General features: G+C 38.5%; 1 protein-coding gene across 1 annotated transcript in view; it reads left to right on the top strand.

Moving 5' to 3' along the window:
* The first annotated feature begins 3,994 nt into the window (after window positions 1–3,994).
* The window catches only part of st3gal3a (ST3 beta-galactoside alpha-2,3-sialyltransferase 3a), a 47,565-nt gene continuing 27,364 nt past the window's right edge, over window positions 3,995–24,195 (top strand). Inside the window, exons 1-4 of the mRNA XM_062423821.1 lie at window positions 3,995–4,461; window positions 9,163–9,314; window positions 19,119–19,161; window positions 19,372–19,464. Of these exons, the coding sequence (XP_062279805.1) occupies window positions 9,200–9,314; window positions 19,119–19,161; window positions 19,372–19,464 (251 nt within the window). The 5' untranslated portion in view covers window positions 3,995–4,461; window positions 9,163–9,199. The remainder of the gene's footprint in view (window positions 4,462–9,162; window positions 9,315–19,118; window positions 19,162–19,371; window positions 19,465–24,195) is intronic.

Below are 24,195 nucleotides of genomic sequence, written 5' to 3'. Positions count from 1 at the left end.
TTTAGAGCAGGATATGTATTGAGCTGACATGAACATTTTACAGTGTAAAAAGCTCTCTGCTGGACAGACTGTAATGTTTCTAAATGACATCAAACATATCTTTTAAGTTTGTGTTACATATTGGCTGGCATGTGCACTACTACCAGTATATCAGTGTTATGCTGTATACATCACCTGATACTGGAGGCAGATACACTGCATAGTTTTGGGATTATATTTTTAGATTCTTTTATTGTCCTGGTGTTGTCTAAAAGAATCTCCTTACAACTTCTTTGTGTCTACAGTTATACATAAAGTTAATAAAAATATAAACTTTGTTGTCACAAACTCTACAGAGATGATCATATATGGATGAAGTATTTCTTTAAGTGGGGGTAATACCATTTAATCCACTGATTATGCTTCCACTTTAACAATAACATGAACTGCATTCCTTTCCACTTAATTCAGTAGAAGTGAATCTAGCTTTTACATGTTGACTTGTTTTTACCAGCCTATTTATTAAGATGCTTTGAGAGAGTCACCTGGACATTACAGCCTGCAGTAATGCTGTAGAGGTCCAGGTGGATGATGTATGTTCTATTTTTTCTACAGTATAGAAATGAATTTTAAAGAATCCATTCAGATTTTTAATGCCCTTTGTCTACTCAGTTGTTTCCTCACTCTTCTACTGAAAGTTGTGCATTGCACTTTTATTTAAGTCCAGTTTGCAAGGACATTATAATAGTTGGGTGCTGCCATTGCTAATTTGTTAAGAAATCTGTTTTAGAATGTTAAATGTACATTTCTAAGATGTCTTATGGATTGTGCGCCCCTCCCTCTTGGCCAAGCTCATTGATCACATTGCACTTGTTACTAGAACAAGGTGGCCTTCACTGTCCATCATCTGCCTGTCAACTTGTTCTTGTTGTAGTGAGACTGCAGACAGAGGAACTATGGTTCTGAACCATGCTGTCATCAGTCCAGTGGAGAAATCATTTCTATGAATTATCAACAGAGTTGTACATGGGGAGGGGGATTTTCTATTCTATTTGATTGCGTTGTTTTGTAAAACATGTTCTATGTGTATTTTCACAGAAACCTGTGAATTGTAAATGTCATGTAGTCTATTTTTAGATGTTACCTGTTGACGCAGGAGATGAGCTGTCCGTTCTTGTTGTCTCCTCCTGAAGAGAAATAACTTCCAGATTATCATTCAAGCATTTTGTAAAATTCATTTGTTTGTTTCAGTAAAGAACTTTGCTTCAGCTTTACTTGTCTGTCTTCATTTCACCTCAACTTTCTCATAAAGCAGCCTTTGCAGCAGCATAGGGTTATGACTTCACACTCATTTTCCTGTGGTGGATGTGAGCACCCTGATGATGACAGTGACAGACTCTACTTCCGTTCAATACATCGTCTACAAACATCAACTGGCTGTTACAAATGAACTGCAGAAACCAGTGTGTATATGTGCACATCTAATCAGTCACTTATGTTACATTTATCTATACAGGGGGGGAAGTCAAGGTTAACCGTGAATATAAATGTCATGATGACCACAAGAAAAATATCTCGCTAGTCACATCCTGTGTGTGTGTGTGTGTGTGTGTGTGTGTGTGTGTGTGGTCAAACTGTGTGCTCAGTGTGTCACAGGCATTCTGTTTACCTACAGAGCCCTGCCCTCTGTACCTTTGCACTAAAAATGATTTATTGGCATGAATGTGCATGAACAATATCACTACAGCCAAATGTAATTGTATAAATAAATATGAATAAAACAGTTCAACATAGAGTATATCACCATCAGTGATAGGCTGTCCAGTTAGTTTTGAACTGTAGGCCTAATGTTTGGCTACTTAAAAGTTAAGTTATAATAGTTCACATATAAGTCTAATGATTATTTAGCTATATTAAGATTAATTTATCTATATTATAGATAGATCGATTTATTTGACACAAGCAATACATAGGATTTTAAAAAGCAAATACATATATCTACACTTGTCAGGGATAAAACGAAAAAGTCCAGGACTTATTTCCATCGTTGGCCCTGTTGAAGCAGATACACACATATATGTATATGTACACACACACACACATATATAGCTTCAGTTACAGTGAACTCAAAATGTGCCTACTATTTCCAACTTTATTTATTTATTTTCTATTATTATAAAATGTTTTTATTGATTTATTTATTTACTATAAAGTAAGCTTAAAGTCTTTTATTTGCAGGATCAAAAGAAAGTGTGTGAATAAAACATTTAATTAAAAATGAGCAGTGTTTCCTTCTGTGGTGTAAATAATCCTGATAATCGTATAATCATGATTTTTCCTCTCACAATAATCGTGACACTAAAATGTGACGTGGTGACATCCCTAGACTCATGACATTTAAATTACAACGTGCTGCTGACAGCTTAAAAATCGAATAATTTCGGTTTGCTACAATACATCCACGGCCCATGCAGATGCTGCTTTGTCACTTTTTGACCCACCCACCTGAACCTATGATATTTTCTAGGAAGCTTACCCCACGGGCCGGGGGTCGACCCAAGAGGAATCTGAGAAGGAACCTGTCAAAAGCTCTTGTCTGTTGTCCCTGGCTATGCAAAGAGGTACATACCTCGAGCAGTGCAACTGAACATCTCTGCATCCCTAAACAACAAGGCCCAGTACAGCTCATTGTCACACCAAGAACTGTAGGCAAAGAGTTAAGAGGTCTTTACAGGGTTAAGCATGACAGAAGAACAGGTGCAGTGTAGTCAGTAAATGTGGTTAGAGAGGTATGTCAGGAATGTTCCAGGCATAAGTCACTAGGTTAGTTCAAGTGCAGTTTAATAAAGTCATACTTTTCTGATAATTTTTTCAATATAAGTTATTTCATCACTGTTCACATTCGTCACTTATCACAAACTTGTTACTTAACCTTTTATCAATTGTGGTACCGTGTTATAGACAGAGAGACAAGAATGCAAACAAACTCCATAAAAGCTTGGTGAGAGTCTCAAGTCCACACACACACACACACACCCTGGGGTAGGATCGAGATCCTTGGCGTTGCCAACTTTGGCCTTCAGAGGCATTAGCTGAGAATGTTTTTTAACTAACCCCAAATCTGTCTGACAGAGGAAAAAAACGAATCATCAGGAAAGGTAATCAATGTAATACCCCCAACCCTTGGTGCTGCCTGTGAGTGGATGTAGTGGAGACGAGACAGAGGGAGTGTGCAGGGCTGGGTGACGTCCTCTTGTATTCAAGCTCAGTCCATCTGCAGTCCTGTCTCTCTCAGGTACTGCGTGTTTGCTCATGTCCTCACTTGTGCCATGGCAGGGACGTACAGTATGGTGAGCAGTGCTGCTTCTGTTTCATGCCATCTGTCACCTATCAGGCTCACGCAGCTGCAAAAAGATAAGTGAACAAAAGTACCATTAACGACAGTGCTGCCCCTAGATTCCAGAAGCTCTGGTTTATTGTAGCCAAGCAAACCCTATAACTACAAGTATGTGATATCTGCTGCTGGTGCATTTTCTCCAGAGAATGTGGCTAAGTTCGTGTTACTGGTACATGTCCATCTAGTCCAGAGTAATAGTATTAACATCAGGGGCGGAGCTAGGGGTGGCCTCTTGTGCTGCAGCCCCCAATGTTTACTCAAAAGGCCCAAATGTGTTTTTTTAAAAGAGCCAAACTTCTGAAGATATTTCAGTTGAGGCAGTGATACAGAGTGAAATGTAATTAAAAACAAACGTCATGTTTTTTGTTTTCCTTTTGATTTTATGCATCATTATATATTTATTTGTGCACTTTTTGGGGAATTCATGTTTAAAAAGGTTAATAAGGACCACAATAAATCACTGCTACTACTATTATTGTTTGCAGTAGTCATACAATGCAGTAGCCTAAAATTTTATTCTGCACATCGAACCATCCAAACTTACAACCACACGCAAAAAAGAGCACACCCCCCCCCCCCTACAGCAGCAGCCCCGGACCTGCCAGCTCCTACACACGCTCCTGGTAGAGACGCTGTCATCTTTAAACTTCAGCAGCTTGTAGTCGACTGTGTGTTTTAATAGATGCTGATAGCCTGGTGCTACCTGCTGTGTGTAGAATTACTCTCCTTCAACCAAACCACCAAACACTACCTAGTGTGTTACATTCCGGATGGGAAGAGAGACAAATCTGGGATTTTTACACGGGAGTCTGGTGTGACGCTGCCTCCGTACAGAGACAGAGTATATCGGATACTGACAGAGCGGGCAGCCTGGATGGAGAGAGGCACTGATTCTACCTTTCTCTCTCTCTCTCACACACACACACATATACCTAGAAAATGCCCAGCTAATAATGACTGTCGGGGTGTTTTCACGCAGCGGTATTGTTGACCAATGTATATCCAGAAGACTGCTCTCCAACGCGCAGGAACGAAGCACCGACGAACGATTTGAGGTGAACTAGAAAATTAACGGTATCCGTCCGGTAAGTGTGTGTATGTGTGTGTGTGTGTGTACGCATGCATATGGCTGCTTCTTTGCTAACATAGCCTTCTAGTCGAGCTCATTAGCTCCTTGTTCTATTATATTTCACCACTTTGGTTGATAATGTTGTTGTCATGTCCCTGTCCTGTGTGTGTACGTAGAGGAGCAGCTGCAGTGTGAGGAGTAGCTGTTATTATTAAGGTAGCTAGTGTGATGTTAGCTCCTATGCTATCATTACTGTGTCCTCCTACAATAAACACAGTTAGAGCTAGCTGAGAGCTTCAGGAGTCACTGGGAGTTATTTGCCGTTACGCTGCCGTCTTCATTCTCCAGCGTTTCTTCCTAACCATAACCCGCTATAAAACGTTTTTAATGCAGAGATAAGTTCATCCGTGAAAATAAAATGAACTAAGTGTGGTTGTGAATACCACCCTCTTAAACCCAAACTGTGGAGGTAACACGACTCACTGCTTCAGTCGTCTTTCTAACTTTATGTCAGTATGTGTGTAGAATATTAGAAGTCCAGAGGACAGGACAGGGGAATGCTAACCTGCCATGAGAATGCTGCTACCTCATGTGGAGGAAAACTGGCCTACATAGTATAAGAGCAGCTGATATGTACAGCTCCAGCTCCAGTGTTACTCCTATTGTAATGTTTAACGTGAGAAACCTGTCAAAGGTCAGGTCAGGTCAACTCTGAGGTCATGTCCTCATCAGGCTCTCAGGGGCCACTTCCTGTTCAGGGTGAGGTGGAAAGAGTGCTCAAATATTCTGCTCAAGTAAAAGTACCACTACTTTGATGACATTTTACTCAGAGTACAAGTTACTTAGTTACTTTTTTAAAGTAGGGTGTGTGGGTGGGTGGGGGGTGCGGTCTCTTGTGTACCTCAAAAAGGACAAGGTGATGGCCCATATATCTGTAACTAGTTGTTTAAAGGTATAGAGTTACAAATTAAAGTGCAATGACAAAATAAAATATGACACATGACATTTAAAACATTTATGGAGATATAATATGTCAATTTAGTGAAGACCATCCCATAAAACATTTTCAAACAACACAACCATTGAATTGAAGGTGGCATAAATTGTGAATTCTGTAAACCAGGGGCGATTTTAGACCCTTTTTACGGATGCACTAACGCCACTTAATTTGATCTCAGCATCCCTAAAAATAAATCAATTATCGGTGTTTCCCTAAAGAGTCAGATTGAGTTCCACCCACGCAAGTTTCTTAAAATTGTGTGAGGAACACTGAATTATTATTGTTTTTTGGGGGTTTTTAAACACGTGCAGGGCATTGAATATCAAATTCTTATTAGGAGCTGAGTCCCCCTTAACTTCTGATCCTACAAAATGTAATTTGTTACTTTCCACCTCTGCACAGGATATCTAAAGAAATCAAATATGGACAGTAGGACAGTGTGTCATATAAAGTTAAGAACTTCATATCAGTGGCATATCAAAGCACATCACCTGCAGACGGCTCTACAGTACACGTTATATGCTGATCCAAGTACAAATCGGTGCTGAAACCTTAAAAGAGTGAACACTAAAACATGAACTGATCTAAAAGTTTATATTCGTATAATGAAGTATTACACATCAGTTTAAATGCATTATACAACGCAGCTTAAAAACAGAAGAATGAAGCAGTTCTCACTAGTAACTAGCAGTGAAGTGTGTGTCAGCAGCACAATATAACGCAGCAACCCACAGTTCATAATCTGACCTCGCTGCAGCATCAGGAAGGAAAGCAGCATGCGAAGAGACACAGATGAGCTGTGTTACACTCATGTTATCTGTTTAAGTTCATAGTCCTGTTTTTCATGGAGATGAAGTATCTATCCCACTGATGGTAACTCCACTCCAATCCTTCTTCTGTCATTCATTTGCTACTGATTGTTCTTTTTAATGACTTGTTATTTTACAATTTGACATGTCAGTGACCATGCCTCACTGTGTGATATTAAATATACTATGTAAGGGTGTCACATCACATCATGACCGCACACTCGCTGTCTTATCAGCAGTTACAGAGCAGATATCTTTTGGTTTCACACATTTGAGGAAATAGGAAATATGTAGCCATGGCAGTGAAAAACAAATACTCAAGAAACCATTGTTAAATGATTGTAGATATTTAACTTAGTGAGTAGGGCTGACTATCAGTTCTTTAAGCCAGGTATCAAGTGAGATAACTCACTACCAAGTAGTATTGAAACTTTCATTTTTAGGGCAAGGCCATTTTGGCTAACTAATGGTGCAATAACAGTAAGTAATACTTGTACTGTATAAAGACAAAACAGCACACAGTCTGAACTTGAGCAAGTTTCAATCTTCAACATTCATGCTACTATCAGTATTTGAGTCTGAGATGATAGGAACAGTCATAAAAATGACTTCAAACACTGTTTACATGTTAAACATTAAACACACTGATGAGAAACCTGTCACACAGACAGACTGGGTGCCGTTTAAACAAATACGATACCAGTACCAATCCAAGTACACTTGAAGTAATACTGATACCAGTCGAGTACTTCATTCAATACACACATTTTGTGCATTTGCTTTTATCAGTGTAACAGGCGTGTAAACAACAATGCCTCCACTTTCTGAGGATCCTCAGAAGTGTCAACCTAAACAGGAAGCTGCTGACAGTTTTCTACCACTGCTCCATTGAGACTGTGCTCACCTACTGCATCTCTTTGTGGTTCGCCAGCTGCACCACAGCACACAAGAAGGCACTTCAAAGGGTCATCAAAACTGCCTGAAAAAATCATGGGCCACCCTGTCCCCTCCCTGGAGGACCTCTACAACACTCACTGTCTTAAGAGGACACCATGTGTTTGAGCTGCTGTCCTCTGGCAGGAGATTCAGGGCTTTAGAATTACGTACAAACAGACATAACAATACTAACAATACTAAATGCAAACATCTAACATGACTCATCTCTATTGCACTTTTTTTACACTGAACTGTTACTCATTTACTATTCGCATCAATTCATAATTCTCTTTATGCACTGCTACTAATATTTATTTTAATTTCTATGTGATTGATTGAACTTGCTTGTTTGCACCGGTGGGGAGAGTAGTCCAATTTCGTTGTGCTATTGTACTTGGTATGATTGTGCAATGACTATATAGATCTTATCTTACCTTACTTGTTATCAATTTATCTCAGTTGATACCTTTAAAGATATGGAGTACCGATACCCAGCCCTACTGCTTACAGTGACGTGTGTGTGAGTTGTAGCAGCACTGCCCTTCTGTGTGGAATTTGCGTGCTCCCCCCTGTGTGGGTTAGGTTCATTGGTGACTATACCGTATATACCCCTGTCTGTGAATGTGATTGTAATTGGTTGTCTGTCTCTATATATGTTAACCCTGACTGACTGGTGACCTGTCCAGGGTGAACCCCACCTCTCCCTCCACCCTATAGAGCAGTGTTCTCCAACCCTGCTCCTGGACAGCTAGCTCCTTACTCTAACACACCTGATTATAATAATGAACTCATTATCAAACCCTTTGCTTCATAACAAATTATTTATTAGAATCAGGTGTGTTAGAGTGAGGTATAACTAAAACATGCAGGTCAGTAGCTCTCCAGGAACAGGGTTGGAGACCACTGATGTAGAGCAGGGGTGTTCAATTAAACTCACTGAGGTCCAATTAGTGAAAATGTCTTCAAGTGAAGGTCCAGAACATCATAATGTCTGTGTTCTTTTTCAGTAGCTTGAAGTAGCTTTGTAGTTCCATCAGCATCTGTGTCTAGTGGCTGGATTCATTTATTAGTATTTACACTCACCTTGTGGGATTCAAATCAATAATACAATAAATAAAATAATTTTTAAAAAGAACAAGATAAAAAATGTTCTTTTCTTATATCAAATAAATATGGCATTTCAAAATAAAGTGCATTCTTCGAGCATGCCATGTGAAATAGCTTCCTCTTATCTTCCACCTCTCTGTCTCTCCCCTTTTCTCTGAGTGTATCTCACTGACAGTCCAGTCTCTCCGCTTGTCCGAATGCAAGGATTTAATTGGCTGATTAGCATCACATAAGAAGATTGGCTATGCACAGTGGTCTGTGAGTTTCTGATTACCGTAATAGCTGTAGAAGCTGCACCCATTAAAATAGAAACGCTCAGACAAAATGTAACAGTCCTCAATAGTTCATCAGTTACAGGTCCGGATCTAGACACGGTCTGCCTGTTACTGACCTCTGGTATAGAGGATAAGAAGTAAAGAAAATGAATGGATGTTGTGGTTGACAATATTAAAAATAATTTAGTGATAACAGTAATGAGCATCACACTGCAGTATTGCACTAATGTGGTTATGATCACAACCATGATGTATACAGCCTGCTGCTCTGCATCATCAGTTAAAGACACACCTTCAAGCAGGTAGCCCTGTTGTTATGGAGATGCAAATCTCCACCATGCTGGACTGACACAAGTCAAACCACACCAGCACTTGTGTATGGTAAAGGCCTGAAGCTGAAGCCTCTCATGTGGGAGTAACACTGTGAGATACTCCCAGAGTGGACTGCTCCAAATGAAATCTCTTCAGGAAAACATGGTTGATGATGAGCTGAGTCTCAGCGTAAGCTCAGCCTCATGGAATGATTGTATTACATGATAAGATGCTGTGTAGGAGTGCAGGCCTAACCAAATTACCCTTTGTTCAAACAGGCTCCAGTGTGGGATGTGCCATGTACAGTAGCTGGTGATGAGAATGAAACCCAACCGCAACTTCCTGCTGGGCCTGTGTTCCATGCTGGCCCTCGGATTCCTCTACTACTCTTCAGGGAGGATCAGCTTACGAGGCTGGGGACACAAATCATGTGAGGCTTTTACGTGTACAATCATTTCATGTACAGTATCTTTGACTTTTTATTCACTTATAACATTGACCAGTGTCAGCCTGCTCTACATAAGCCACTGATACAGCCACTCAGACATGATAGTTCACATTACAGCAATACAGAGGCATACACCACAGAAACATCTGGTGAATAAGAAAGTAGTGAACAATACTGAAATGTGATGATTTACATACTGTGCAAAACTGGCATGTATTAAGAACCTTATCAGACATTTGGATATACATGCTTGTTTTTTGTGTCATGGATTACCGATTTTGTATATTTGTTAAGGACTTTGTAATTGCAAACACAGTTTATCTTTTTACCAGATGGGGGAGCCAGTCCATTTACTTAGAGGCTGCTTGTTTCAGTAGTGTGTCCAGAGGATTCTACTAGCAGAGCTTCTTCACTGCTTTAAAGGGGAAAAAGCGAAACACATTCATTATTAAGGATTTACTTGATGTTTTGATTAAGTCATGTTTGGTAAAATGTCCATATAGTACAGTTTGAATACTGAAAACAAGCTTCTTAATATTTTTCTACTTCCACTGAAGTTCCAAATCAATGCCAACAATGCCCCTTTTTAAATTGGGTGGTTCTGTTCTTTTCAAAGGTTTAGTTTTACATTCTGCCTCATAAATATGTTTTCCCAGAACTAAAAATATAGCCAGTGTTTCCTACTATAGGAGGGTTAAATATATGGAGAAAATATTTTCCAAATGTAAATAAAGTAATGAGAAATTTTCAAATGGAAACAATCTATAATCTAACATGGCATTTGTAAATAATACAATCAGTTTTTAATAATCATCATAAAGTTAATTAATCCTCTTTATTATTATATCTTTATTATTATTAATTATCTTATTAATTGAATTCTAGCAGTCATTACAACATGCATATTTTCCAGTGAAAGAGGTTTTTCTCTCTGTAATCATTCCTCCTGTTCATACTGACTATTAATACATCTCCTTTAAATGTGCTTTCAATGGAAGTGATGGAGGACTAAATCCACAGTGTGTCCACACAGTCATTTAAAAAGTAGATGATCAGCTTCTATTGAGCTTCATCAGTGTGAGTTAGTCATATCAAGTGATATCTGACACATTTACAGTCTTTTTAGCATCAAATTCCCTCTTAGTGTTTCCCTGTTGAGCTGTGGTGGAAGTATAATAACAAAAAGAGGAACGTTGGTACTAAAAACACTGTAACTTTGAAACATAGAAGATGAAGATTTGACTCATTTGGACTGAAGATACATTTTTAAACACATTATTACACAGAAGGAGGACTGTGGATTTAGTCCTCCATCACTTCCATTGTAAGTGTATTATGAAGAGATCTTCTAATGGTCAGAATGAACAGGAGGAATGATTACAGTAAGAAACAGAGCTTTCACTGTTCACATGGATACCTGACTGTTGTGTTATGGCAGACTTGAAAAATTGTGACCAATTGATGTGATACAGCACCACAGTATACTGTAACCCAGGTTACCTCCCTACACATTTACAGTCAGTCCTACAGCTTCCTTCTAAATCATAACGGTCCATGTTTTATAATTGCAATAAGAGGTGTAATAATGACCATAATTAGTTTATGGCAATACTATATACATTATGCTGTTGACCTGCTGAGTATTTAACATGTTGAGAATATGACATGATGTGTGGTTGTATTTAAAGTATGATATAATTAGACCAGAGTGGTTAATGAGTTTAGAAATAACACATCGATATTTCCAAACACATCAGCCAAAGTAAAACAAAGTATACATTTTGTCTGGCAGATTTTTATTATAATTTCATATTATAGGCCGTAGTTAGTTGGGATAGTTGGGATTTGGAAATTGAACTGAGACATCTTGTTTTGGCTTCATTTTTTATTGTTTTCATCACTTGTATGAAAAAGACCTTTTCTTTTTTCTCCTTTTCTTCTTCTGAGATTGTTATTTGCAAATCAGTTTCTCTGTACAAACACACATTTAAGAGGAGAAAATGAGTTTTTTACCTCAGGCAGATCAGCATTTGCTAGCAATTTGGGAGATGGTTGGATTGGATGTTTGTGCGCCGCTTGCTCAGGATGAAGGCTTCACTCAGAGTTCAGAGAAGGGTTGGTGGAGTTGAGGCAGGACAATAGCTGAGCCTCTGCTAACCTGTGTGTGTAGGCCCTGATTAGAAAATGATGGGTTAAGTACAGCCAAGCAACTGTTTGTTATTTAGTACACTTAAGTCTGAACTGCCAGACATTCCAGCTGTAGATTAATCTTTGTAAATCAACCCTGTAACAGCGTGTCCTGTCTGTGTAGATTGTATAGCCTGTGATGATGCCATGACTGCTTTATAATCTGCTTTGAAAAATGGCATAACAATATTTCACTGAGAGGGAAAATCAGTCTCGTCATTTAGAGCAATTTCTTGAGCAATATAAATATTTATTAAATTACAAAAGACACAGTAGAAAGTCAAACATATTAAAGCATATGATATAACCCTCACATACTGTTCATATTCTGACTCATAATTAATCTCTACACCAATTCAAATTCATAGATTCCCCCATCAGTCATTAATAAGTGTTTGATTAATTTTGATGGTCCAGGAGAACATTTTATAGAATATGATGAATACAACATGTTTGAATGCTGATATTTTAATTTTGTCAATAAACACAGGCCAAATTTGGACAAAGCTGGACAACATTTAAAAAGATGATACCTTTTATTTCTGTTTTTGTATCCTGTCGGTCCCATTGGGAAAAATCTGGTTAAAAGAAATGTATATATGGTGTTTTTACAGCTCTCAAATGAAAGAAATGGGTCAAATTTGACCCTGGACAGTATGTAAGGGTTAAATACTTGTGTTATTAGTCCAAATGAATCCCAGGAAGGCCATTCAAACCCTCAGTGGATATACAATCATCTGTCAGTTTATTATTATGTGAGGGTTAAGATGATATTAACAAAATTGCATCAAGATATTTATTCTAATTGTAATTAATTCCAATTAATTAGTTCTAATGTTAAAATAAATGCTGATCAGCACTAAACATAGCCTCCTTCTCTCCTGCTGCTCTGTGCTGCATCTGCTGACTGGTCCAGGAGTCTCTAAGGAGGTCTCTGGGGGGGTCTCTGAGGGGGTCTCTGAGGGGGTCTGGTTGGGCAGCATGTGGGTAACTGTAGCAGGGATTAAACAGAATCTTTTTGAAATGGTCCACAGGTGATATATTTACTCACATGCTGAGGCAAACTGTACACAGCCATGACATGGAACAGGTAGGGTGGTAAGAATAAACAGCAGTGGTGATGAAGGTTAGAGGAATAGTAACACCAATCCACAAGAAATTCCTAATTCAGCCAAATTCATGACATCATGTCTAGGTTACTGTTCCAGTAGCTCTGATTGATGATGATCTCATTCAGCATTTCTTTCATCTGCCTGTCTGAATAAATAAAGTGTGCTCCTGAGGTTTACCTTACAAAGCTTAACTCCAAACCTTTATTTAACCCTTACATACTGTTAATATTCTGCATCATAATTAGTGTCTACATGAATTCATAAATATCCATTAGTCATTAATACATCTTTTTATTCATTCCAAGAATTTGGTGCACTGAAGGAAAAGGCAGATTTTTCCAAAATTCAGTCTGTTCTCAGGGTCACCTTAACCATCAGCCAGTCATGTGTACCAGTTTGATGCATTCCAAGGTTCCAATCCAGCATCATTGATCGCTGTGGTGCTAGTTAACCAGCCAGGGCTTTAAAGATAAATAAATACCAATGACAACAGTTCATCTTTTAGCAGACAAAACCTACAGTCTGTTTTCTATTTAGCTGTAATCACTGCAGCTCTGTCCACTGTCCTCAGTGTCCTGCTTTCATACACATGTGTGAACTAACCACAGCCCCTTATCTTACTGATGGATGGAGGGCTCATTCACTGCTCCCTGTATAATAAACACTAAATAGTTCATTCAGTAGTGAGCAGCATCAAGATTTCAGACACTAACTAATCATCATTATGTTGTGTGGTCACCATCAGCTGTAGAGTCACATGATGGTGAGTTTCACATCTTTAAAATGTGGAGCATTGCATTGTGACATGGACTCTACTTTTTTCATTCCATGGTGAAATATTTGAGGACATTATATAGTAGAGATATTTACACACTTATTCATATACTCAGATAAATGAGTGGAGGGTAAATGAAGAGCACTGTGTAGTTAATAGAGAGTGATTTCTGAGGCTAAGGCTGATGGGAAATGGTGTTTGTTAAATGCATTTGCAAACAATAACAACAATATGAGATTATGAGGCACTTTATGTTCTAAAGCTAGATTATTAGTCATTTAGAAACAGAACCTGGAAGTCCCGGTTCCACTTTGACTCTCTATACATTCTATACACATTTTCTTTTAATCAAACCCTTTATTGTGTGGCGCCAGGCAACGTCCTCTTTTCTGCTGCTTGTTTCATATATCCTGCAGTTCTATGAACAAGGATGTAAACTATCAACATTTCCTGAATAAAAGGTCAATCATTCCCCCTCAGTCCAACTGGCCAGACATCAAAGTTCAGTGTGGTTGAACTCTGCAACGCAGTGAGAGATGCAAGGTCAGCGTGCAGCCGGAAGTGAGCAACTTGCAGCTCAGTTATTGTGATCACAGCTCTCTTCACTGTGCTGCACTAATGTAGAATCATACTCAGTGTGTGGTTTGTACACTGTGACATCACTGTCTGCTGGAACAGAGGAGAGGCAGTCAGTAATTCAGTATTGTGTATAAAATAATATTTTTAATCTTCTTTTTTTTAAATTTATAAATGAGCACAGTTCTTCTTCTTTGGATTTATGCATCTCAGCTGTTTCTGTCTCTTCATGTAATCCCAGACTGACTCCATGATGTTGAGATCAGGGCTCTGTGGGGGCCAAACCATCTGCTGCAGGACTCCTTGTTCTTCTAACGATGACTCTGGCTGGATAGAATAAAATCAGACACCTATTGCATATTGGATAAGAATCTAAACATCTAAAGTGCCTGAAACATTTGTTACAGTTGAATGAGAAATGCAGTCTGTGTCATAATCTGTACTATAGATATATCAATCAGCTGTTGTTAGCCTATCACAGATATATTGGTACAGGCAAATATGTTGTCTGATATACGCCTATATATATATATATATATATATATATGATGTATATATCTTCTTTTTTTAAGTTATATAAGCAACATTTTATGTATCTATCAATATATACATTTGTTGTTGTTTATTTCTAGTTATTAATAATAATTAAATTCCCAGTGAAGTTTACTGTTTCACTGATGTCATTTTATATAATAAAGTTTATAGTTAAAGAGTAAAATACTATGCCGCATACATATCTTTGTCACATGTGTTTTATAACCGTCTTTATGTATTTATTCATGTATTCAGGTATAATGTATATAAGGTTATCGGCCAATATATTTATCAGATTTTTTTATGGTCCCTAATATCTGTATCACCATTGGCCCCAAAACTCTAGTATGGGTTGGGCCCGAGTCTGTGAGGGAGTCAGAGAGGAAGTCTGTGTGTGGGGCTGTTGATGGTGTCACACATCCTACCTTTGTGATCCTTATAATGGGCCTTTTTTCAACTCTTTGGTCATTTTGGAACACATAGCTTCTGTTATTGTTCTATTGGAGTACATGATATTGAATGGCATTGGGCCACTAACATACACTTCTATGTTGCAGACACAGATGTGGATAGCGTATTCTCCGTGGGACGAATAGTAAAATCAGGTATAGACAGAGTCTCCTAGCTCCTCCACAATCAAAGAAGACAGCTATGCTGCTCAGGTGTCTCTTCAAAACTGGACCTGCACCAGTCTATATGGCTTCTTGACTGATTGTCACTGCTTTAAGTTGTAGTACATTATAACATTAAAGGTACAGGAAACTTCATTAGGAATCGTGTTTGTTGCATATCAGTATAATATACCTGTGGCGTATGATGTAAAGCATTTGAACTTGAACTATTCTGATTTTCATAGTTCTGTTGCAAATAAAATCAAGTAAATGCAGAAATAATACAGACAACTACAAATCCATGTGGCTGAGGTTACTATGGCAGCACACAAACAATGTAAATGTAAAGGCAACAGAGGAAGCACACAGCGGTAGAAGTAGGAGGCCCAATTATCACCTGTTTAATCACAACTTCAGGGTTTAGAGTTTCCTGTACCTTTTTAAATGAAGCAAATTCATCTCCTGTCACTTCCTGACATGAAAACACTCCCCAGAGGAGGAAAGATGAATTATTAAAGGGTTTATGAATATATTTTACATGAAGGAGATTCCACCTCCATTGCTAGCGGATTAGAAAGTGAAATCAATCACAGCAGAGCAGCATGGTATACTTTCTCTGAAGGTATATCTGTATGGATTCATTACAGAAGGACACACTTTTACACCTCTGTTGTTAAATGTGTTTTATTACTTTTTTATTGGACAAATATTCTTAATTTGCAGAATAAATGATAAAAAGCATTAGTATTGTCAAAGTATTTTACAGCACGTACATGAATAATATGAACCAGGATTTAAAATGATAATACATTTTCAGAGCATAAAAAAATAGAATGCAGCGTGACTCTGTGAGGCTCTGGGTCAGTGGTGTCAAACATACAGCTCATGGGCCAGAACCGGCCCGCCAAGGGGTCCAATCCGGCCCACTGGGTAAATGTGTAAAGTATGAAAACTGTAGAAAAGTAAATCCAATTTTTCTTCAGCTTCAGAGTTTTTTTATTTTTTCACCCTGAACAGAATACAGTTCTACTTAATACATATTGTGTTCATATTTAAAACATTCATATTTTGAACATCAATCAGCAGCTTCTGTGCAAAATAATCTAAAAAGAAACTGAGACGTAATATTGTTGAGTTTATCTGTTTTGTAAATAGGTGATGTATTATACTAAACATTACCTATATTATAAATAGGTTATTATGCAGTGGTTTAACTAGTCTGTCCCGCTTGAGATCAAATTGGGCTTTATGTGGCCCTAAAATGAGTTTGACACCCCTGCTCTAGGTGTTCTAGAGTTAATTAAACAATCACATCAAATATTACTGGTGAACATATGACCCAACACTAGTATATGTTTATGATTTAAGCCTTCATATTTGGCTGTTTGTAGGGAAAATCCACCTTTTCTTAACAAGATGATCACATAATATTCTGCTCTGCTGATGATTGACACCTTCAGTTGTTGTAGTATCCTGATATTCAGACTGAATTAACATTTCAATTCACTTCATTCAGTCTCACATCATGTTCCTGTTAAGCCAAATAGTTGTTGGGAGCAGAGGTCGCATTTATTTAATGTTTCCCCTCTACAAATCAATAATAAATCACTTTTTCATGTTCCTCATACAGAAGCTTTGTAGATGTTGTTAGGGGCAGTTTTTATTCACAGTTGAAGATATATAATTGTAAGATGTAATTCTTGTAAAGCAATTGACACTGTCCTGTACAGTGCTCTATACCAGCATTGATCTCATCCACACCTGTCACAGTTTGTTTCATCATTTTTCTGTTGCTATTTTCGTTATGGATGTAGCTAAGAGTTGCTTCTCCAGCCGGGGAAACGACCGTCAATGAGCACACACCACAAGTATTCATGAACATCAACACATCAGAGGTGTCCGCTGTCGGTTCTTCTTTCTAAAAAGCCAACACAGGCTTCATGTGTACAGCATGCACAGCAAAGAAAAAGCTTTTTTCACTGAATGACGCAGAGGGAGTTTGTTTTTAATTCATTTGTCACTTACTTTACTTTAATGGCCACACAGCCAGTATCGCTGGAATTTGTTTTCAGTGTCAACAAGATGCATGAAGGCAACGTATTACCCAATAATAACAGTCACAGTATTTGACATCGAAGAGCTGAATGTAAGATTGTAAGATGCAGGAATTCGAGAGTAAGAGGCACAATTCAGAGTTCAGAATTCTTCCAACTGCTTATTTTGGTATAGTACGTTGAAACAGATAGTGGGCAGGGTGGGACAGGTCAGATATTATTTTACCTGCCATATTAATGATGCATCTGTTGTTGGACAGTGATTCAGTACAGACAGGAAATACAGGTAGAGAGAGGGCAAAGACATACAGCCAGAATGAATGCATGAATGGTGGCATTGAGTTAAGTATAAGTGAGTCTCAAATCAGTGTATGTAAACTATGAGAAGTTGCACAGATATGAGCATGTAACATATCTACCAATTGACTTTATGTCATTGTCGTCATTTGGTCAAATATAATCAAGCTACAATGCACAGCAGAGAATCCAGTTGCAACCCTAAAGGTCTGGTGTCTCCAGGAGGTCGAGTGGTAAAATCCGTCAGGTTGAACTCAACAGCTGAAGGAGTAAGGTATCTGTCAGTATCCATGGTGACCATGTGGGTAGGGGCTGTTTTGGGTAAGGGTCAGGTTGTCATCAGTGAGTACCCTGAACACCTCTCAGTTATCTTTAGAAGAAGATGGAACAGCAGAGGGCAATAATGCTTCATAACATTGGATGCAATTGCTCTCAAACAAAGAAAGAAGGTGGTCATTGACTTTTACATGTGGTTTCCATTTTGGCTGTCAGTGATATATCAGTATATTCAGATATCAGTGTATTTGGCTTGCTTTAATTACTCACTGTGACAAATGTTACAAGAAAGTTCAGAGGGGAAATAAAAATGAACGTCTGTGACATTCACTGTAAGCTCTGTTGAGCATGTCCATGTCCTACCCTGTAAATGACCCACACTGCACCAAACATCACCTCCCCCTGGAGAACTCTACAAAGTATCAATCCACTGCACATTCATTTCAGTTTCAAGGCTAGCCTAATATACTGATATCTGATAGCAATGTTTTAGTGCATGATTAGCATTTTTGTTCCAAATGGAACTAGATCAACAGATCTATTCCTCGCATCCATTGGTTGTCATTACAAACCATGGGAGGATGAGCATGGTCCCATTCAGATGATTTATTCTATACCAACATTCTTACATGGTTCCTTAATGTGTATTTTTTGTGTGTTGAATTTTGTATATGTGGTGTTCAGATGCTCTGGAACAGCATGTTAGCTTTGATCTTTTATTCTGTATAATTTATTGAAGGACTATAACTACTGATTTTAATGGGTCAGTTCACCCAAATGTTCCACTCCCCCCCCCCCCAGGTGGTAGCTACCTACAGTATGTACATACTGAATGCTTTATGTTATGTTTCCTTTTTCTGAGACTTCTGCAGCCACCTCATTACAGTGACGGTGAACTGAAAATGTGCAAAGTTTTGAAATAAAATGTTTATCAGTACAAACTGTATATGCTCATCCTCCTCACATTGCTTTCCTCCTACCTTTAGATTGTAACTAACAGTCTTTCAAATTTAACCCACTTCCCAAACAATGTTGATATTGAATGATTCTGCAAAGCTCTAGATTATATTCATGGCATTTCATCTGAATTTTCAATGGTTTTGATGAATTATTCCTTTATTTGTGTATGGCAACCCATGAATGCTTAAAATATGGTAGCGTTATCCTCCACTACAGTCCTCAGACTGTCACATTACATAAACAGCACTGACCATAGACTGAATCTTCCAATACTGTATGAACAGAATGACATTTAGAGAGTGAGCAGATGATGTAATGACAAACCTTTAATGTTAATACAGTTAACCCACATAAACAAGGAATGTTAAGGCTTAACGTATTTACCTGCTTTCTCTTTTTTCTAGTATATGACAAGCAAGGATTCCTTCTGAAGCTGGATGCTAGTCTGTGAGTATATATTGTATATATTTGACTATTTAACCAAGATTCACGTCCCACTCAAGCTGTTGGGAGCTTTGGCAGCTTGTTTTGATGTCAGGTGTCAGTGATGGGGCTACTACACCCTAGAATTGTCCCTACCGTTATCTGTGTAATATGTATAATATGTGTGTGTGATTACTTAGTCATTGCTTGACTCCAGTCCTCTTTCCACTGCAGGCCTTTGGAGCTGGTGTACAAGTACGGCAATCTCAGTGAGGGGGTTTGTAAACCCGGTTTTGCAGCTGCCAAGATGACTGCCATTTACCCAAAGTAAGAATATGTTACAAATGTTTTTACACATTTGAAGGGAGCCAGTAGCATTTTAGACATCAAACGTTATTGCCAATTATTGTACCTGTCCCACAGGTGTGGTATGTTGGTGCTTGTGTTTTTCTAAATCATCACATTTCAGATAGTGTGATTTCATAGATAGTCTTCCAAGCAAGACAAATTGAAGCAAAGATGCATGAACACAGAGAAACAAGAAGAAAAGTAGAGTGTGGAAGGAAATGATAGAAAGAACCAGATCAGATACGTTTTAAAAGCATAGTCTGACCTGTCACACTAACACACACATACCAGTTGGAAACTGATTAGTGGAAGTGTTAAGATGTGACATTACAACAGGCTACTCTGATTGATGACTACAAGTGAACACTTAGTTTATTCAGACAGATTTCCACAACAAAGGAGCTGAAAACAAGTACCAGAGCAATGGCACAACATAGCTTACCCTTTTTTTCTGTTGGTAGTCCGAAGGTGGTAATCAGCACACATTTCATAACAGAACCACAACAGGTTGAGATCTTTTATGTAATTATGAGAAGTGGAAGCGAGGAAGAAAAGACATCACCTGCAAGAATCACTTAACAGCCACCAGTACCACTAATGAGAAGGAATTTCTGATTCTTACATATAGAAGCTTTAATTAAACACTGGTATCACATCAGTACTCAGATACCCAAAGCCCTGCTATCAGTATCAGTATCAGGACTGAAATAGTCAGATCGGTGCATCCCTTATCTGTTTACATAAAGTCTTCACTGTGTTTTACGTATTAGTTCACTTCATTACACTTACTGTACCAGTTCCTATGAACTTTATACACAGTTGTATTTTATGACACAACAGAGAGGCTGTGGTTTTCTGTCCCATATTATATTCCTGCATTCAGCTGTGATGTCTAATCCAGAGCTTCTCTGTGTTAATGTGTAGACACTACAAAGACATGTACAGTGAACTCACAGATTATCAGTCCATCTAGAGTCCAACACAGCACCCTGACCCTGGTGAGTCAGTCCAGGAAAACCCCTGTACAAAGTGGTCTCCTTGTGTGTGGAATATCCACTGCTGCTGTGAGTGGCACAGATGACATCAGACTATTGGGCAGAAGCATGTTAGAGTGACTCACATTGCTAAACCACTGACCACTCTGTACTGTATGCGATCAAGCCCCTGATGTGGCTCAAAGTGTCCTACTGCTGCCTCACAGCAGGAAGGTTCAAACCTCACCGGAAGTGATTTAGGGCAGACACAAGCTGCATAAGTCTGGCTCAACAGTCAGGTGTGGCTAGCATGCTGGTTTTCTGTGGGAGATGCTACATTAGTCATCTCCGTCCCTGTGTAGGTCAGGTACACACCTCTGTCTGTGTGTAATGTCTGGATCTGTAAAATGACCAATAACTGCTGTCAGACAGGCTAAATGTAAAAGTATGTCTCTCTCTGACAAACAACTGAATTCCTCCTGCTCACAGTATACAGCAGCATAAAATGGAAATATTCAAGTAAGATACCAAATAACTTTTATATATAAGACTTTCCATGACTAGTATTAAGGAGCTTTTCTTGTTGCCACATTGTCAGAAAGTTGATAATTCTGCTAGTTTTTATGATAATGTGAGTGGTGGTACTGGAGAGCATTATCTGGAATATTGTCACCTCTCATGTATGTTAATGAGGTGAACTAAATGTTTTCAAAATGCACAATGACAAAAAAAAGGGTACTTGTAGGCCATTTTGTAAGTTATTGCACAATATCAATTGGAATAGTTAGATCATTTTTTATGATGTTACCTCACCTAATGGGCCTCATGATGAAATGCTCTGGACTACCAACTTGTTCACCTCCTGCATGCCTAAAAACTGACCCAAGCCAAGTATGTCTCAGTAAAAAAGTGCATTTTATGGAGAGCTTTCTGAGTTCAGAGTGCTATGAGAGAGAGAAGATCCCATTTCTGCTCCTGCATTATTAAACAGCAACAAAGTCCCCACACCGTGAAAGCCCTTCACTTGCTTATGTTTTTAGCACTATGTATAAAATGAGTCAGAGGATGCAGTGGTCTAAATGGGCCCATGTGTTGTGCAGATCTATTTTAGTCCTCTTCTGCTCTGCTCTTCTCCCAGTGCGTGAGAACAGCTCAGGCCAGTTCACTCACTCAGTCTCTCTGAGCAGTGAAGACACGCAACCCTCCTACCCGCCAGGACCTGCACACAGCTTCATTAATGAAGGGTGCTCACTGAGTCCACAGTGTAACCTGTTAAAATAACAGAGGGCTTCTCCTCAGGAGGAGGGGGTGGCATCTGTTAGTGGTCCTGCTGCAGCTGACAGCAGGTGATGCAGGTGAGAGGAGTGCTCAGTAGATCTCAGAGACTGACTCATTCATAAAGAGTATCCACTGTGATCTGTCCTCATTAACCTTCCTTCATCTCATCTGTTTCTGTCTCCACTCACTTCATTTACATTGAAAGAATAAAAGAAAACAATGAATCACCAGAGATCACAACAATTTGACTTTAAATACAACATATAACTTAATGAGTGATATGTAATATGATATGTAATATGTTCTCTTTATCTTGACAAAAAACAGAACCAGGTTGCATTTCTGCAACCCAGCTCCTAACTTCTGTTGTGCTTTTTGAACAGTTGTTTGATCACTTTTTGCTCACACTGGAGTTTTGTTGCATTTATGACAGCACTGATAAAAGATCCAACATTCAAACACATGTTTAACTCATTTAGAACCAGTCCTAACAGAACTGGGTTTCAGAGGGAACCCCAACCCTCACAGGATAATTACTTCATTATTAATAAATGGCACATAATTACCAGTTTTTGATACTTTATAGTTCTAAAGCATATCAGTCAGTACCTCATTGTTAATACCCAGCTCTAGTATTTAGTGTAATACAGTGCTCTGGCAATGACAGTAGAATGCTAAAATAGAGCACAGCCTATGGAAGTGTTACAGTTGCCCTGCACTCAAATATGGTTTTCTACAGTTGAATATTTGATCTTTATTGTGTAGAATCATGTACGTGTGTTCACATTCATCTGCTGAAAATAGAAACGTTTCTCTGTGCTAATTAAAAAACAGATTTTAGGGAGGGGGCCTATGAGCAGGATTTGTGACATCACAACTAGTTAGAAGCCAATCCTGATCCAGTATTCATCTCACATGTGTCAGATGTGGAAACCTGAAGCCTCACTAAGAATGAACTTTTTAGTGAAGCAGGAGACATCTTGTGTTACATATTCATAGACCCTGGAATGTTTAATGAGAGAGAATGTGTACATGTCATTTTAAGGGTTTTTTTTAAAGGATAATTGATTTTTTTTTTGTGGAAAGAACATATCTTATTGTTTTCTCATATATACTTTATATACTTATTCAAACATGTGTGAAGGGGAACTTTTGCAGCTTGTGTCTGATGCATTGCAGACCTGCTGTGGTGTCATTTATCAGACAGGCACAGCAGCCTTTAATGGCTGTTTGTTGGGTGTCAGTTTTGGTGGGAAACACATCTGAACATCAAATGTGTGAAAATCAGGTGCAAATGTGTTCTTTTTTAAATTTCATTTGTCATTTAGGGCAATAAATTCCTTCCTTCCTCATTTATGGGGATTGAACCAACTGGCTTCAGTACATTCACTCAGGATAAATGCTTCAAAACACCATCAAATAGAAGAACTAAATGGAAACAGAAAGGAAAGATACATCATTATTAGCTGATTACATAATTGTGTTTAAGTGTTTTCAGGCAGACCTTTCTTTCAGTTATGCTGTAGACCTTTCAGCACTCACTGATTAGCAGCTTTTGTTTAGCCAAATCAAAGCTCATTTGTGCTTCATTATGTGATATTACACATGAAAAGAGAGGAGCTGCCAAAGCTGCGGGGTTCCAGTCAGTTAAAGCAACAGTTATCCTTCAGACTGCTCTGGGTTTATGTCCATGTCACATTTTGCATGTTTCATTTTTTTCTGATTTGGACACAGGTTATGTTTTTTAAAGAGGTACTGTACACTAAAATATGATTTAGAGCTGTTATCTAAATGATATGACTGCATTTCCTATGTTGAAAATGGCTCAACCCCTGTTTAATATCAGCCCTGAAAAGGCGGAGCCAATGCTGACGTAGAGTTGACCCCTAAGAAATTCTCTACATCATGAAATGTATATAAATGGTAGAATGTAAATACCCACCGCCCTCAGCCTCATGCTCATTTTCAAATATATGCTGATGGAGACAGTTGTAGTAGTGGTGCTGGCCTGCTGGAGGAAATATCTTCGTCTGCAACTGTCTGTGGGAGGAAGAGCTGCTACAGCCACAAAAACAAGAGAAATCTCCTCGTATCTCGCCCTGCAGCTCTTCAACTGTCTGGCTGTCTGTTCCTGTGGTTATTAGCTGCTCTTTTAAACTGTTAAATCTCTGTCATGTAAGGTTTCTAGTTAGACTGTGATTTAGCTGCTGATATCTGCAGGAACAGACAGCCACAGAGATAAAGAGCTACAGGATGAAATGCAAAATGTCTTTCTCTCATTATTATTATGTCACTGAGCAACTCCCTCTCAGCCCCCTGCCCACTTTTTTAGTATTTTCAAAGTTATAGTTATAGTTATAGTGGGTGGAGTTAGGCTCAGACGTAGTGCAGGTTTTTCTTCATACCACTTTCAAAGTAGAAACGATAGTTTTTTTCTACTGTTGGTTTTGATGTAGAG

Source organism: Scomber scombrus, chromosome 8 (genome assembly GCF_963691925.1).
Source record: "Scomber scombrus chromosome 8, fScoSco1.1, whole genome shotgun sequence".
Taxonomy (NCBI): domain Eukaryota; kingdom Metazoa; phylum Chordata; class Actinopteri; order Scombriformes; family Scombridae; genus Scomber; species Scomber scombrus.
This window is presented reverse-complemented; position numbering and strand designations above follow the sequence as displayed.